Source organism: Phocoena phocoena, chromosome X, assembly GCF_963924675.1.
Source record: "Phocoena phocoena chromosome X, mPhoPho1.1, whole genome shotgun sequence".
In the NCBI taxonomy this organism is placed as follows: domain Eukaryota; kingdom Metazoa; phylum Chordata; class Mammalia; order Artiodactyla; family Phocoenidae; genus Phocoena; species Phocoena phocoena.
Window position 1 is genome coordinate 13,575,882 of NC_089240.1, and position 15,193 is coordinate 13,591,074.

Sequence of the window (15,193 nt, forward strand, 5' to 3'; positions counted from 1 at the left end):
TGCTTCAGACACTAGGCACCTAAAGGTCTCTTAGCACTTGGATCTGAGCAAGAGTTGGGACTAAGCTTTTAAGATGCAGATTCCTTTTGTCCCTCGCCATCTAGGGAGTAGAAGGTGTGACCCAGAAAGTAAAGGGCAGGAAGGGATCACCCTCTTGCGGCTGATTTCAGATGCTGCCCTGCAGGACTAGCCAGGGGGGAGGGTGTTTGGGAAGCCCGCCTGGAGGGGGCTAGCTGCCTGGCAAGACTCCTTCCTCGTCTCTCAGCGTGATCACAGAGCGCTTACTGTAGAGCAGGGCAGGCGGCGCCTCTCTCATTATCTACCTAGGAGAAGCTGCTTGCTTTCAAACGAGAGCCTTCCGGTCCTAAATAAAGGGAAGGAATTCTAGTTCAGAAGCAGCACTTCAGGGCAGCAAGCAGTGAGCCCACATGGCAGTAGTGTCTTTTGTGGGCGTCTGTGCCATCTTATAGGTCTGTACGATTAACAGGAATTGTTTTGGATAATAAGGAAGAAAATATGCAGCAGGCACGAGAGGAGGAAGAAAGACGGAAAGAGGCCACTGCACACTTCCAAATCACTTTGAATGAAATCCAGGCACAGCTGGAGCAACACGACATACACAACGCCAAGCTCCGCCAGGAGAACGTCGAGCTGGGCGAAAAGCTGAAGAAGCTCATCGAGCAGTACGCACTGAGGGAGGAGGTAGGGCAGCTGGTGTGTCCCCTCACTACGAACCAAAAGCATTCACCAAAGCTCTTCCTCCAGGGTGTTTTAGAATCTTTGTGTATGCATGGTGGAAGTCTGGCCTTCCCTCACAGGACTCGTGGGGACCATACTCGATGGCCCGGAAGTCAGTGGATTTGGGTGCGTGAGGCGTTTTCTTGGAGACAGTGTTAAGCACTACTCGTCTTCCATCTTCTGTGTGATTCTGGAAGATTGTAATTTTAGCACAGATTTTCCCCTTATCTAGACTAAAAGTGAGTAAATACCTGGCCCCAAACTACACTGTATTTTAGACGTCTGTGATAATCTGTATGGTCTACACTATCATTCCATTATGCCTGTGTTTCAGATATTTTTTTTTAGTGGAGGTTTTATAGTATTTGGGAGAAAAAACGAACCTATTTCTAAACCCTTATACACCCAATTGAAGTAAAAAGTTAACTGGAAGGGTCTGTGGCACCTCATCTTGGTCACTGGCCTCCAACTAAGAGTTCTACAAGCCAGTTGAGAAGTCTGGGCGTGGTGTCTAGATTAAACGCAAGTAGGCGATCATGTGCTTTTTTAAAGTTCCTCCCTTTTAGAGGTCAGATGGGCAGGAACAAAAGGGTTAGGTTCTTTAAATGACACATTCCCTGCCTTTTAAGTTAGTAAAATGTTCTCTTTATGTGTGTTGTATCCCTTATAGAGATAGATTAAAAATAGCTGATTTAAAAAAAAAAAAAGATTGTGGCATCTCTGTGGGTTATTTTATCCAGTTTTCAAGGCAAACTTTTTATTAATTTAGGGTTTTCCATATAGCCCTTTAAAAACTGTTAGTTTTTTAAAAGATTTTCTTTTTATCACTCTCGATGCTTTTTGCTTACCTTTTTTTCCCCTTATTATTATGGAAAATTATAAACGAAGAAAAGTAGAGACTGTATCACCTGGTTTTAGCAAATGAAACCACAGTTTCAACTATATTCCCATCACTTTCCCCTGGGTTATTTTGAAGCAAATCCAAGGTATCAGTCCATTCATATATATTTGAGGGTGTACCTCACAAAGACTAAGGATTCATTTTTAGGTGTGACCACAATACCATTTTCATACCTAAAAAATTAGCAGTAATTATTTAATATTAAAATCTAGTCATCGTTTACATTTTTCCGATTGTCTCCCCGTTTTTTTTTAAAAAAGAAAAAACCTATTTGAATCATCCAGATAAAGCCCATCTGCTTCACTGGCTGACGTGTATCAAGTCTCTAACATAAACATTTCCTTTTCTCTCTTTTTTATTCTTACAGTGTGTTTGTTGAAGAAACTTTTTTTGTCCTAGAGAATAAATTTTCTATTAGGTTATAAAGCCCTCACTTTTCTTAAAATTATTGTTTTAGTTTTGTTGTTTAATATGACAGTCTGCCACATTATAGATGTAGAAAATTTGAAAGCTATATGTGTTGAAATCACATTACCTGTGAGCCTTATTCAGTTTGAGTATTATTGAATGTTGTTTCCTTGGTCAGGGAGGGATGTTCTGATGACTTTATTGTACATAAATAACCACTTAATAATTTCACTTGGAAATCATAATGACCTTTTATCACATTTATCTGATGAGTGCCAGGCACCAAGCACCTGACATAGTATAGCCATTGCTTTGGCCTTTACAGTTCTGCAGTGTGGTTGTGGCTACCCCCCGAGGTGAGGGGACTGAGGTTCAGCAAGGGGGAGTATTCGACTGGGGCCATTCCTCCCATCACAGCATGCTGCCTCCAATTGAGAGATTTGGGAAAATTTAATGGGGAGAAAAAAATATCCAGTAATTATGTGTATGATGTATTATGGGTTTAACAGTTTGATCTCCGTAGCCGTCTTTTTCTTGATACAATTAGAGCTTCATTTCTACCTTACGGCAGAAATAGTACGAGGCCGGCTGCTGAGGTGCTGCTGGGCCATCTCCGGAGGGAGGGATGCCGACACAGGCTTCTGCCAGCACAGCACGCAGACAGGCACCTTGCTGGTATTAGCCCTGGTGGTATTAGCAGGAAAAGCAGCCTCATGAGTGAGGTCTTGTAACTTGTGTCGTGTTTCCTCGTCATTCTGTCCCTTATTTCATTAAGTGACGGAAGAAATTTTACTTTCCCCGTAGCACATTGATAAAGTATTCAAACATAAGGAACTGCAGCAACAGCTTGTGGACGCCAAACTGCAGCAGACGACACAGCTGATAAAAGAAGCTGATGAGAAACATCAAAGAGAGAGAGAGTTTGTAAGTCTGCAATTTCTTAAAAGAAGAAATGATTGCCAAAATTGTAACCAAAGCCATTTAAAACATTTAAACTTATTCTACATTTAAATTAGCACTGGGTTGTGCTAATTGTTTTTTTCTGTAGATTGTGAAGGGCATGTGTGTGTTAGAAAACATTAGCTTTTCTTTCTATTTAACTTTATATACAGAAGATACACTGGAGAGATTAGACCAAGTTAGTGCAAAGACCTGCACTGACTGGACTTTCCTGTACTTAGAATATTTATTTCACTTTTTAGATAATGGCCACCAAGTTTAAGAATTATATCAGTATTTAACACATTAAATTTGGGGATTCGATTTAATAGCAAGCTTACCAAACATGGGTGTCCTTCATACTGTTACAGTTTATTTCAAACAAGTAACTTGAAACTAGGGAAACTATTTGTTTACTCTGGTATAATTTTCCGAAAAACTTTAACAGAATTCTCTACATCCTAATCACTCAGCATTATTCTCAGAATGTGTGCTCAGATTATATGGCCTGTCAATAATTGTGAATACAGTGGAATGTCATTGGGTTTGTATATTTAACACATGCAAATTTAACTTTACCTGCTTAACCAAAAAAAAAAAAAAAGTTAGAAGTGGTTATGATAATGAGGACGGTCCCACCCAGATTTCAGTTAAGTAACCTAGGCCCTGAGGTGAGCCAGGTCTGAAGACTCGGGTCCTGAATGGCCCTCATGATGTGAACATGTCACTCTGAGTGCGAGTCTAGGGTTAAGAGAGAGACATTTTTCACACAGCGTGGTCGTTCCATGTGAACTGACAGCGCCGTCCTATGCATAACTGAAGAGACAGTTGTCATTTCCCAAGTTAGAATAGAAATATGATACACATATTTAAATAAATACATACGATACATCTATTTCTGGTTGGTTTTAAGGACTTTTCAAAACCTACTGGACTAAGTGTGACATTTTACTTCAGGGACTGAATTTTACAGCTGCCTACTATGCAATTTCACTACATAATTTTCTTAAACTCAAGTATATAAATTAAAGCTCCCATCCCATCACCACCCCCCACCCCCACCCCCAGCTTTAAAAAAAAAGTGATCAGAAACCAGGTTCCTGATTTCATTGTTTTGCTCCATACAATGTCTCATCTTGCCTCTCATGGAGCAGAGGGGCTTTCTAATTTTTTTTTCTTTTTTGGCCACACCACGTAGCATGCGGGATCTTAGTTCCCTGACCAGGGATCGAACCTGTGCCCCCTGCAGTGGAAGCGCAGAGTCTTAACCACTGGACCGCCAGGGACGTCCCAGAGGGGCTTTCTAAATGACCCAGATAATGTCGAGATTCTCAGCCATGTTTTCTGTTCAACACTAGACTTCTCATTATTTTCATCTAAAAGACAACAGTTTAACCCTGAGCTTTGTAAACCTATTATTAGGCCTCCTGGGTGGTACTTCTAAGCAATAAAAGAGTATTCCTACATTCCTAAGTGTTAACAATGGAACAGATCAAAGATACAGGTAATTAGCAATTGATGTGACAGAATGTTTCATTCATGGAGTCGTGGTTCTTGCTAAAATAATAAGCGGAAGGGTTAAGCCTAACTATCTGGTCGTTGGACGTTGTAGTCGTATTTGTAATGACTATTAGTATTTTGCCAGAATGTTTCTGTCTTCTAGTTATTAAAAGAAGCAACGGAATCAAGACACAAATATGAACAAATGAAACAACAAGAAGTACAACTAAAACAGCAGGTAACTTGACAGCAGGGGTAGTAGAATTTGTAAGAAAAAAATCTATGGTTCATTTGATACATACCTTGAATCTCCTCTAAGATGATTTTGCTTGTTCCCAGCAGACCTGAGAGTAGATCACACGTCCCTCTTGGAGTTTTCATCTTCATTTAGGGCGACCACCTCATCCTGATTTGCCTAGGACTTTCCTGGTTTTAGCACTCGGTCCCAGGAATCAGGCAGATGGGACAGTTTGTCCCGCTATGTGCAGGTCCTCCTTCCAGTATCACACGTATTTCCTCCCTTTCTCTGTCCCCATGTGTGTCAGCTAATTTCCTGCTAAAGAAAAACTGATAAATCTTCAGATTTTAGTTCTTTTTTGTGAGGTTGAACCATATGAAATTGCTGATACTTATTTGACCTACAAAATGGCATTTTCATATAGTGTAACGTAAAATCTTTAGAATTTTGTGCTATGAGCCTGTAACCTATTTTAAAAAACTGCCTATTGATCATGCATTTCCACTCCCAGGTAGAGTATGGAGGTGGTGGCCACCTTAATGGGGGCCCCCAACTTTCCTTCCTCCCTCCCTCCCTCCCTTCCTTCCTCTGTACAGTATTGTTCACTATAGCCACCATGCTGTACATGAGATCCCTGGAACATATTCATCTTCTGATTGAAAGTTTGTACCCTTTGACCAACATCTTCCCCTTTCTCCCCGCCCTCCACCTCTGGCAACCACCATTCTACTCTGTTTCTTAGAGTTTGGCTTTTTTAGATTCTACTGGTAAGTGATATCATACGGTATTTAGTATTTGTCTTCCTGTGTCTCACTTATTTCACTTAGCATAATGCCCTCAAAGCCCATCCACTGTGTCACAAATTGTAAGATTTTCTTCTTTCTTATGGCTGAATAATATTCCATTGTGTATATACATCACATCTTCTTTATACAGTTATATGTTGATGGACACTTAGGTTTCTTCCATATCTTGGCTATTGTGAATAATGCTGCAATGAACATGGGAGTGCTGATATCTCTTTGAGATCCTGTTTTCATTTCTTTTGGATATATATATATACCCAGAAGTGGAATTTCTGAATCATATGGTGGTTCTATTTTTAATTTTTTGAGGAGTCTTTATACTGTTTTCCATAGTGGCTGCAGCAGTTTACAATTCCACTGACGGTGCACAAGGTTCCCTTTTCTCCACACCCTCGCCAGCATTTGTTAACAGGTGTGAGGTGATATCTTACTGTGGTTTTGATTTCTATTTCCTTGATGACTAGTGATGCTGAGCACCTTTTCATGTACTTGTTGGCCATTTGTATGTCTTTGGGAAAATGTCTATTCAAGCTGGTTTTTAAATTAAAATTTTAAAAATTAAAAATTTTTTTAAATTTTTTGCTATTGAGTTGTATGAGTTCCTTATATATTTTGGATATTAACCCTTTATCAGATATATATGGTTTGCAGATATTTTCTCCCATTCTGTAGATTGCCTTTTCATTCTGTTGATTGTTTTTGTGCAGAAGCTTTTTAGTTTGATGTAGTCCCACGTGTTGATTTTTGCTTTTGTTGCTTGTGCTTTTGTTGTCATATCCAAAAATTCATTGCCAAGACCACTGTCAAGGATCTTTTTAACCTATGTTTTCTTCTAGGAGTTTTACAGTTTCATATCTCCTGTTTAAGTCCTTAACCTATTTCAAGTTAATTTTTGTGACTGGTACAAGATAGCAGTCCAGTTTCATTCCTCTGCATGTGGTTATCCAGTTTTCCCAACACCTTTTATTGTAGATACTTTCCTTTCCCCATTGAGTATTCTTGGCTGAAATACTTGAGCCAAGAATATTATTGTCAAATATTATTGACCATATTTGTCAAATATTATTGACCATATTTGTGTGGGTTTATTTTTGTTTTGTTTAAATTTTATTTATTTATTTTTGGCTGCGTTGGGTCTTCGTTGCTGTGCGCAGGCTTTCTCTAGTTGCGATGAGCAGGGGCTACTCTTCATTGTGTTGCACAGGCCTCTCATCGCGGTGGCTTCTCTTGTTGCAGAGCATGGGCTCTAGGCGCGTGGGCTTCAGTAGTTGTGGCACATGGGCTCAGTAGTTGTGGCACACGGGCTTAGTTGCTCCGCAGCATGTGGGATCTTCCTGGACCAGGGCTCAAACCCATGTCCCCTGCCTTGGCAGGCGGATTCTTAAGCACTGCGCCACCAGAGAAGTCCCTGTGTGGGTTTTTTTGGGGGGCTCTCAGTTCTGACCCGTTGGTCTGTGTCTCTGCTTTTATGCCCATAGTATATTGTTCTGGTTACTATAGCTTTGTAATAATGCTTGAAATCAGGGAGTATAATACCTCTAGCTTTGTTTTCTCAAGATTGCTTTGGCTATTTTGTTTTGTTTGTTTGTTTTTTGTGGTTCCATACAGATTCTAGGATTATTTGTTCTATTTCTATGGCAAATGCCATTGGAATTTTGATAGCGCTTTGGCTAGTATGGACATTTTTAACAATATTTACTCTTCTGATCCATGAACACAGGGTACCTTTCCACTTATTTTTCTCTTCTTCAATTTCTTTCATCAATGTCTTACAGTTTTCAGTGTATAGATTTTTCATTTCCTTGGTTAAATGTATTCCTAAGTATTTTTTTAATGCTATAGAAAATAGGATTATTTTATTTATTTCTGTTTAATCCTTTTTCAGATATTTTGTTGTTAGTGTATAGAAACATAACTGATTTCTGTATGTTGATTTTGTATCCCGAAACCTTACTGAATTTATTCTACCAGTTTTTTTGTGGGGTCTTCAGGATTTTCTATATATAAGATCATGTCATCAGCAAACAGACAGTTTTGCTTATTCCTTTCTGATTTGGATGCTGTTTATTTCTTGTTTAATTGCTCAGGCTAGGAATTTCACTATTGTGTTGAATAGAAGTGGTGAGAGTGGGCATCCTATCTTGTTCCTGATCTCAGAGGGAAAGCTTTCAGCCTTCAACTGACTTGAGTGTGATGTTAGCTGTGGCTCTGTCATATATGGCCTTTATTATATTAAGTATGTTCCTTCCTTGTACCCAGTTTGTTGAGCGTTTTTTTGTTTGTTTTGCTTTGTTTCGTCTTGGCTGCACTACGCGGCTTGTGGGATCTTAGTTCCCTGACCAGGGATTGAATCCGTGCCCTTGGCAGTGAAAGCGCAGGTTCCTAACCATTGGACCACCAGGGATTCCCTGTTAAGCATTTTTATCATGAATTTATGTTGAATTTTACCACATGCATTTTCTGCATCTATTAGATCATACGATTTTTGTCTTTCATTCTATTGTATTAACGTGGTGTGTCGCATTTATTGATTTGCCTATGTTGAACCATCCTTATAGTTTTCTTATCTGGCCTGTACTGTCTTATCTGGCTTTGGTATCAGGGCAATGCTGGCCTTGTAGAATGAGTTCAGCAGTATTCCCTTCTCTTCACTTTTTGGGAAGAGTTTGATAAGAATTGGTGTTTGTTCTTCTTTCAGTGTTTGGTAGAATTCACCCATGAAGCTGTCTAGGCCTAGGCTTTTCTTCGTTGCCTCCCTGCTTTTCAGTCCAGACCCCTTTGGTTTGTTCTAATGCAGTCTTTCTCTGTGGTGCCTTGTGTGGAGTAAGGGTAGCAGATGCCTCCCCACTCAAAGAAGAGGTACAGGAAGGACTTCCCATGTCTTCACAGACAGGTGAAATTAGGCATTTGTACCTACAATTCACCCCTTCTCAGAAAACCAGATTACATTTTGATGAAAAAATGTATTACTCATTTTGAAAGTTTATTATGTAACAAGTTTTTTAAATGTAAGGACTCTAGATTAGTTCTAAAATGCAGACTGGCCTGAATCTTTATGAACACACTTTTTGAGTGCTGTTTGTCTTTGGGTGCGTTTTATAGCGTGGTGACACTCGTTTCCTATAAAGCTAGCCTAACTTAGAGTGAAAACTGAAGAAGTCTTTTGAACTTTCCACCATAAGTTATTGTGCTAGAATGCTTCTAGGAAACTTTGAACCCCTTATTAGCCCTATAAATTCAGTTGTCCACATAAATGGAGAAGAGAATCAATGTGGAAAATGTATAAAAAGTCTATAGATAGCTTTGGAAGATGGACTTTAATGCAGGGCCCCAGAGGGCCCTTCTACCGAGTTCACGGGCAGCTCCAGTTCTGTTGTACTGTTAGCAGTGCAGCTTCTTTTGTCTGTGATCTGTGTCGCCCTGAGTCATGTTATCTGATCGTTAATTTGTTTCCTTTGCTGCCGCCTCTTCCTTTTCCTGCTCCCCAAATGTGCTGTTCTTCCCAAGAGTCCATCTCATTCTCTGCTCTTGCTCACCATGTCCGTTTCCAGGCTTTGTTGATGACCTTAGTCTTATTGGTGTGTTCTGACCAATTTTGTAATCTAGGCCCTTAAGTCCAAGATGGTAGTTGCCACTTACTCATTACCCAGAGGGGGCCAGCGTTGAACTCTGACGGGACAGTCCACCTGGGTGTTCTATCTTTGATAAAAACAGACCATGCTAAGACTGCCATAACTTCTAATCTCCCTCAGGTGCTGGAACTGCTCTACCAGTCTGCCCGAGCCTCACCGCTGTTCCGACCCCAGGCCAGTGGCCCTGGCGGCTCTGTCACCATGTGCCCCTCTATGGACTGCTCTGCTTGGAAATCCTCTGCGCTATTCTCTTCACCCTGAAATTTCTGTTGGTCCCAGCCTTCAGCCTCCCCCTCCTGGGGGCGTGCTTTGGCTGTCTTATCATAGCTTCGCCTGGCCTGTTGCCATTGGTAGCCTTGCTTTTGGTCCGCGTCTCCTTCCCACACAGCAGAGCTGGCCTCCCGTCTTTCCACCGGCTGCTCCGCTCCCTCCCAGGGCATCTCCCCTCCCGCCCTGGTCTTGGTTTCTCTTTATGCTCTGCACACAGCACTGCTGAAGGTGGACAGGCATCGCTGACGCTGTTTCTTGGCCGCTGGTGATCTTTTCTTCTCCGCTCTCTTTATATGTGCTGTGTGATCTTGAGCAAAGCACTTTATTCCTCCAGGCCTGTTTCCTCATCCTGAAGTAATGCAGTTACATTAGGTGGGCTCTCAGGGTTCCCACCTTGTCTGAAATGAAATAATTCAGCCTGCCCTTGAGACCTAGCTTGGGCCTCAGCCACAAGGAGCTTCCCTAGCTATTCTATTCTGACCCCTACCAAGCCTCCCCCCACCCCTGGCTTCTGTTAATTCCTGTCCTGGGGGAGAAGGTGACTCTGTGTTCTAAATTCTGCTTGCCTTATCGGTTAGTGCCTTATTTTCCCAGCTAGAATAAAAATTCCTTAAGGGTGGGAGTTAAAAGAAAAATTGCTGTTTCTACTTCTTTCAGCTTTTTTCTCTTAACTATACTCCCACTGAATTCTTTCTCCCCTAACCACACCAATCCTTTGGCTTCTGTTTCATTTTCCTGCCTACATTAAGAAAAGAGATATCCCTGATTTCAAGCTAGGAACTGTGCAGGTGGTATTCTAAGAGAATGATCTTTTTCCAAGGACAATTTTTCAAATATAAGGAGAGGAGGTAGTTCATAAAGGATTAATTGTATGAAACTTATAGCTATTCCACATACTTCAGTTTTTATTATAATTGGCGGAATGGAGCTAATATTTGTACATTTTAAACAGTTTCATCTAAAGATGGTGAGGTTAACATAACTTCCTAAGTTTCAGTGCATTCCAGTGGGTTCTTAGAACTGCAGCCATTGATGTCTGGGGTCGAGGATTGGGTGTGCATTTGTTCTTATTTCTGTCGCTTATAACAGGTGACGTTTAACCATATTACGTTCTTTTTGAAAGTGCTTGGGATTTTAAATCATTTACCTAGAACTCTGAATTTTTTATACTTGTTTTCTGTAGCTTTCTCTTTATATGGATAAGTTTGAAGAATTCCAGACTACCATGGCAAAAAGTAATGAACTGTTTACAACCTTCCGGCAGGAAATGGAAAAGGTATTTGCCTATTTTTAGTGGAGTATTGCCTAAAAGGGAATTTATATAAGAAGCTATTTTAAGCATGATTGCTACTTGGATGAGTTCATGTTTTTACTGTACTGTCTTCATCTCATCTCTTCTGATCCTCCAGTGGCATCATGTTTAGTCACTTTGCCCTCAGTAGTGCCCCATGAAGCTAGTGATCTCTAGGCCCTCACCGTTGTCTTTATTAAAGTTAACTCCTCTATTAAATACAATTTGTTGCTAGCCGTAAAGCGGTGTCTTTATTTGCTTCAGGTGATACCTCCCAGCCCCACCCCACACCCTTTTCACAAAGCTCGATGTCCTTGGAGATCAAATTATTTAAAGACAACCAAGCCCAGAACAGTAACTATGTATTTTGGTTGGTCGATACAGATCAGTGTTTCTATCTTTTTAGCTTTTTTTTTCCCCTTCTTCTTCTTCGTTTATACTCCCACTGAATTCTTTCTCCCTCAAGCAAACCAATTTTTTGGCGTCTGGTTCTTTTTCCTGCCTGTGATAAGGAAGGCGTTACCCTCGATATTAAACTGAGAACTCGTATGCGCACGGTCAGGGGGTGGGGCAGGCTGTAGAGATAAGGGAACCTTGAATTTAAATTTGCAATTGTGTCGATTCGCAGATGACAAAGAAAATTAAAAAACTGGAAAAAGAAACGATAATATGGCGGACCAAATGGGAAAACAATAACAAAGCACTTCTGCAAATGGCTGAAGAGGTGAGGTGGTTTCCCGCGGGCTCATAATGTTCAGGTAGCTGACAGGGCAGGGGGATGTGCCTTGTGACACTGCCATCCTAGCCGACGGCTCTGGCCAGAGCTGCTGAGTGGGATCTGTCCCGGCAGGAGTCGCAGCTAGAGCCCCAGGTGATGTGGGCTTTCCCACCGCTCAGCCGGCGTTTGATTGACTGGGTCTGGGGCTGAGGGTCGGGGAATCTGCCTTCTGACCAGGCGCCCACCTGGCCAGCACAGGCCACTGACTCGGGTGCCTCTCTCTCCACCTCGACTTACTCTTTCTGAAAAGGTAGCATAGTACTTTTTGCCAGTCTTATGAAGCTGAGATGTACTGTTTGCAAACACTAAATATCACACCTTAAATCCTGTTCTCATCTGAGGATTGGCAAAAACAAGAGAAATCTAGGTGGAAATAAGATGAGTCCTCTTTTTTTAAGCAGGCCCTTCATTTTTTATCCACTAGTCTTTGGTGGTGAGTATCTTCAGTTTCCTTAGTAATTTCATCAATACAAAATGCTTTTAAAAGTGGGCTTTGGGAAAAAAAAAAAAAAAAAAGTGGGCTTTGGTCTTTTTTTTTTTGCGGTACGCGGGCCTCTCACTGTTGTGGCCTCTCCCGTTGCGGAGCACAGGCTCCGGGCGCGCAGGGTCAGCGGCCATGGCTCACGGGCCCAGCCGCTCTGCGGCGTGTGGGATCTTCCCGGACCGGGACACCGTGTCCCCTGCATCGGCAGGCAGACTCTCAACCACTGCGCCACCAGGGAAGCCCAGCTTTGGTTCTTTTTAAGAAACATGACGGGGAATTTCATTTTGTCACCCCAGAACGTTAATTGGTGTCTGTAGCTATGTGTGCAGAAGGCAGGCGGGACGTTGGGAGGTGTTGAAGAAACTGAACATGTTCAAGAGGTGACCAACAAGTGGCTCAAAAGACTTAAATTTGTTGTATCCGGTAACCTAACTTGTATTCAGTTGGGTTACATAAATCCTGCTTTTTCCTCTTTGCAGAAAACTGTGCGAGATAAAGAGTACAAGGCCTTTCACATAAAACTGGAACGGCTGGAGAAGCTGTGCCGGGCCCTGCAGACGGAGAGGAACGAGCTCAGTGAGAAGGTCGAGGTGCTGAAGGAGCAGGTCTCGGGGAGGGCGGCGGGCGGGGGCCCAGCGCCGCCCGGGGCCCAGCCCTGCGCTGCCCCGGCTTCTGCCGGGGAGCCCAGCGCCGCCTGGCAAAGCACTGCCCGTGTCAGCCCGGAGGCCGAGTCCCTGGGTGCTGGGCCCAGCATCGAGTCAGTTGACTGAGATCAAGTATGATCACTGTATCGAGAGCTCTATTTTGTGTATAACTTTCTCTGTTAGTAGTAACTTGGTTTTGTGGTGAAAATTTTCTTACTTTTTCTACCATATCTGTATTTTCTTAGAACTACTGGACTTATGTGGTACAGGAGGCTGCTTGGCAGGTTTGAATAGTTTTACTCTCTACATTTTCCTCAGCTGTGTTGCACATCTGCCTCTTTCCCCTTCATCGGAATGCATGTGCTCATTGCCTTTCTCCCTCTCCCCTGCTGCTTGCACAGAATTGTCCGAATTAAAATGTCACTCACCAGGGCTGACCATTACAAGGGAACTTTGTTCTGATAACGGTTCCCCACCCCCACCCCCGCCCCGCGGCTTGTGGGATCTTCGTTCCCTGACGAGGGATTGAACCAGTCCTAACCACTGGACCGCCAGGGAAGTCCCTGATAATGGTTCCTGATGTGAAAACAATACTCGTTTAAACATCCTGCCCCTCCCGCAATTAATATTACTCAAAGAAAAATATCAAGATGATTAGATATTTGTCTAATAGCCCATTTTAAATGCCAAGTAAAAATAAAACTCTAGGCTTGGGTCAGAAACAAGCATAGCATATTTGATTCAAGTTAGCTTTTTGATATTTATATCACTTGACAAATTGAGGTGGCTGCAAGCCTAGACTTGGTTTTGGCAGAATATGTACATAAAGGTGTAACTTTTAAACAAAGTAGTATATACAGGCAAATCCTTGGAGAGACAGGGCTAACGTTTATATGATTAAAAACAGTCCCACCGCTGTTTTCAGGATAGAAGCAGTATCTGAATTTGGACCACCTGGATGCCCGCTGTGTGGGGAGCCCGGTGGTTTGTTTGCTTTTCACTTGGGACTTGGGTGCGCATCCTCCACTTCCCACGGAGAGCTGCCACTGACAGTCCTTTGTCAGTCAGTGTAAGACGATGAGGATAAAATCATGTGTAGCTTTCCTTAAGCGGAAGTCCCTCCACTACCTTCTGGCTGCTTGAAAGTTGGTGTCCAACTGTTCCGACAGTCCAAACAGCACCGTTCTCCAGGGTTTTTTAAAGGGAATTTTAATTATGATCATGCTAACTGAATGAAACTGATTCCATTTCTAAAACAAAGACTGGAACCAGCATTTTTAACTTTGAGGAAACTTGGCAGAGAGTAGCCAGGATCTATTACTTATGCTTTCAGTCTGTTTCTGCCCCTTTTCTAGAGTTTTTTTGGTTTTTTTTTTTTTTTAGTAAAAACCAGTATTATCAAGGTGTCTACACTTGGAATGGGGGACTTCGGAAATGCAGCACATCACTTTTGGATTTGCTCTCTAACTTCCTTTGTTCTTCACAGTGTCACATGTGGTCGAGTTTATACACATCATTAACCAGGCTGCACTGATGAGAGTTTTGACTTTGTCCCTGGTATAATTTGCATTGAAATACTTTATGAAATAAAAAGGCTCTATTAGAACTGATGCTAAGCACATTCCACTGAGCAAAACTATCAAACTGACACTTTTATATTGCTTACTGGACCGAATAAACTCCCTTCTGTCCAGTTAAAAGGGTTTTTCTCTTTGTTAAAGTTTTATTTGTCCTGTCACGTTCATAGTCTAAACTGGGTTGAAGAATTGAAAACTGTCCAATAGATAGGCAACAGCGCCTGGAGTGGCGGATTATATCTAAGCTTCTGCCATCAGTCATGTTAATCAAAGGGCCAGACAGTGAAGGAAAAGAAACCCACAAAGTTGGTTATCTAATTACTGTGCAAATGAGTCGGAAGCAAAAACAAACACATCCTCCTCCAGCAGCCTTTTATAGATACCCCCTTCGGTTACTAAATGAAACATTGGACTCATTTCCCTGAGAGGAAATGGAGGTATACATCAGAAATACACTCTACTGTAAAATTGGTACTAATGATCCCATTTCACAAGCGCTCTGCTGGATGTACAGCTCTTACCATCTTAAGCCATTTGTGTAGCCCGCCACGTTTCTTTGTGGTGCTTGTCCTGTGTGGAAGGTTGTAACGGACCTGTTGCGTATTTTCAAGGGCTTTGTAAAGCGACATGATTTACAGTACTTGGCCTGCTGCTTTTGGCTTACTGTGTATTTTTAGCTAGATGCTCTCATGGTGTTTAAAGGACATGGATTCTCTCTGGGGTGCATTTGGTATCCTTTCAGAATCTCTCCTTCCATTACCCTGTGAATAAATACAAACGGGACCCTCTGAGAAGGACACGCTCCTAAAGCAATCACCTCGCCAGCCCAGCGTTGTGGCTTTGTAGCGCACCCTGTTTCTACCACATTCTAGAACACTGTAATGCTACTAAGGCTGGCCCAGGAAAGATTGGAATGTCAAATTTGCTTCAACTGCATTTGCTGCACCATCATGGAATCTTGATGTATATTATTTATAGTGGCAGGAG

At 42.1% G+C, this 15,193-nt stretch overlaps 1 protein-coding gene across 1 annotated transcript in view; it reads left to right on the forward strand.

Annotated features, from left to right (window-relative positions):
• TXLNG (taxilin gamma) overlaps window positions 1-12,755 on the forward strand; it is a 49,837-nt gene extending 37,082 nt beyond the window's left edge. Inside the window, exons 5-10 of the mRNA XM_065901058.1 lie at window positions 508-702; window positions 2,852-2,971; window positions 4,650-4,724; window positions 10,616-10,708; window positions 11,352-11,447; window positions 12,465-12,755. Of these exons, the coding sequence (XP_065757130.1) occupies window positions 508-702; window positions 2,852-2,971; window positions 4,650-4,724; window positions 10,616-10,708; window positions 11,352-11,447; window positions 12,465-12,755 (870 nt within the window). The remainder of the gene's footprint in view (window positions 1-507; window positions 703-2,851; window positions 2,972-4,649; window positions 4,725-10,615; window positions 10,709-11,351; window positions 11,448-12,464) is intronic.
• Window positions 12,756-15,193: the final 2,438 nt, after the last annotated feature.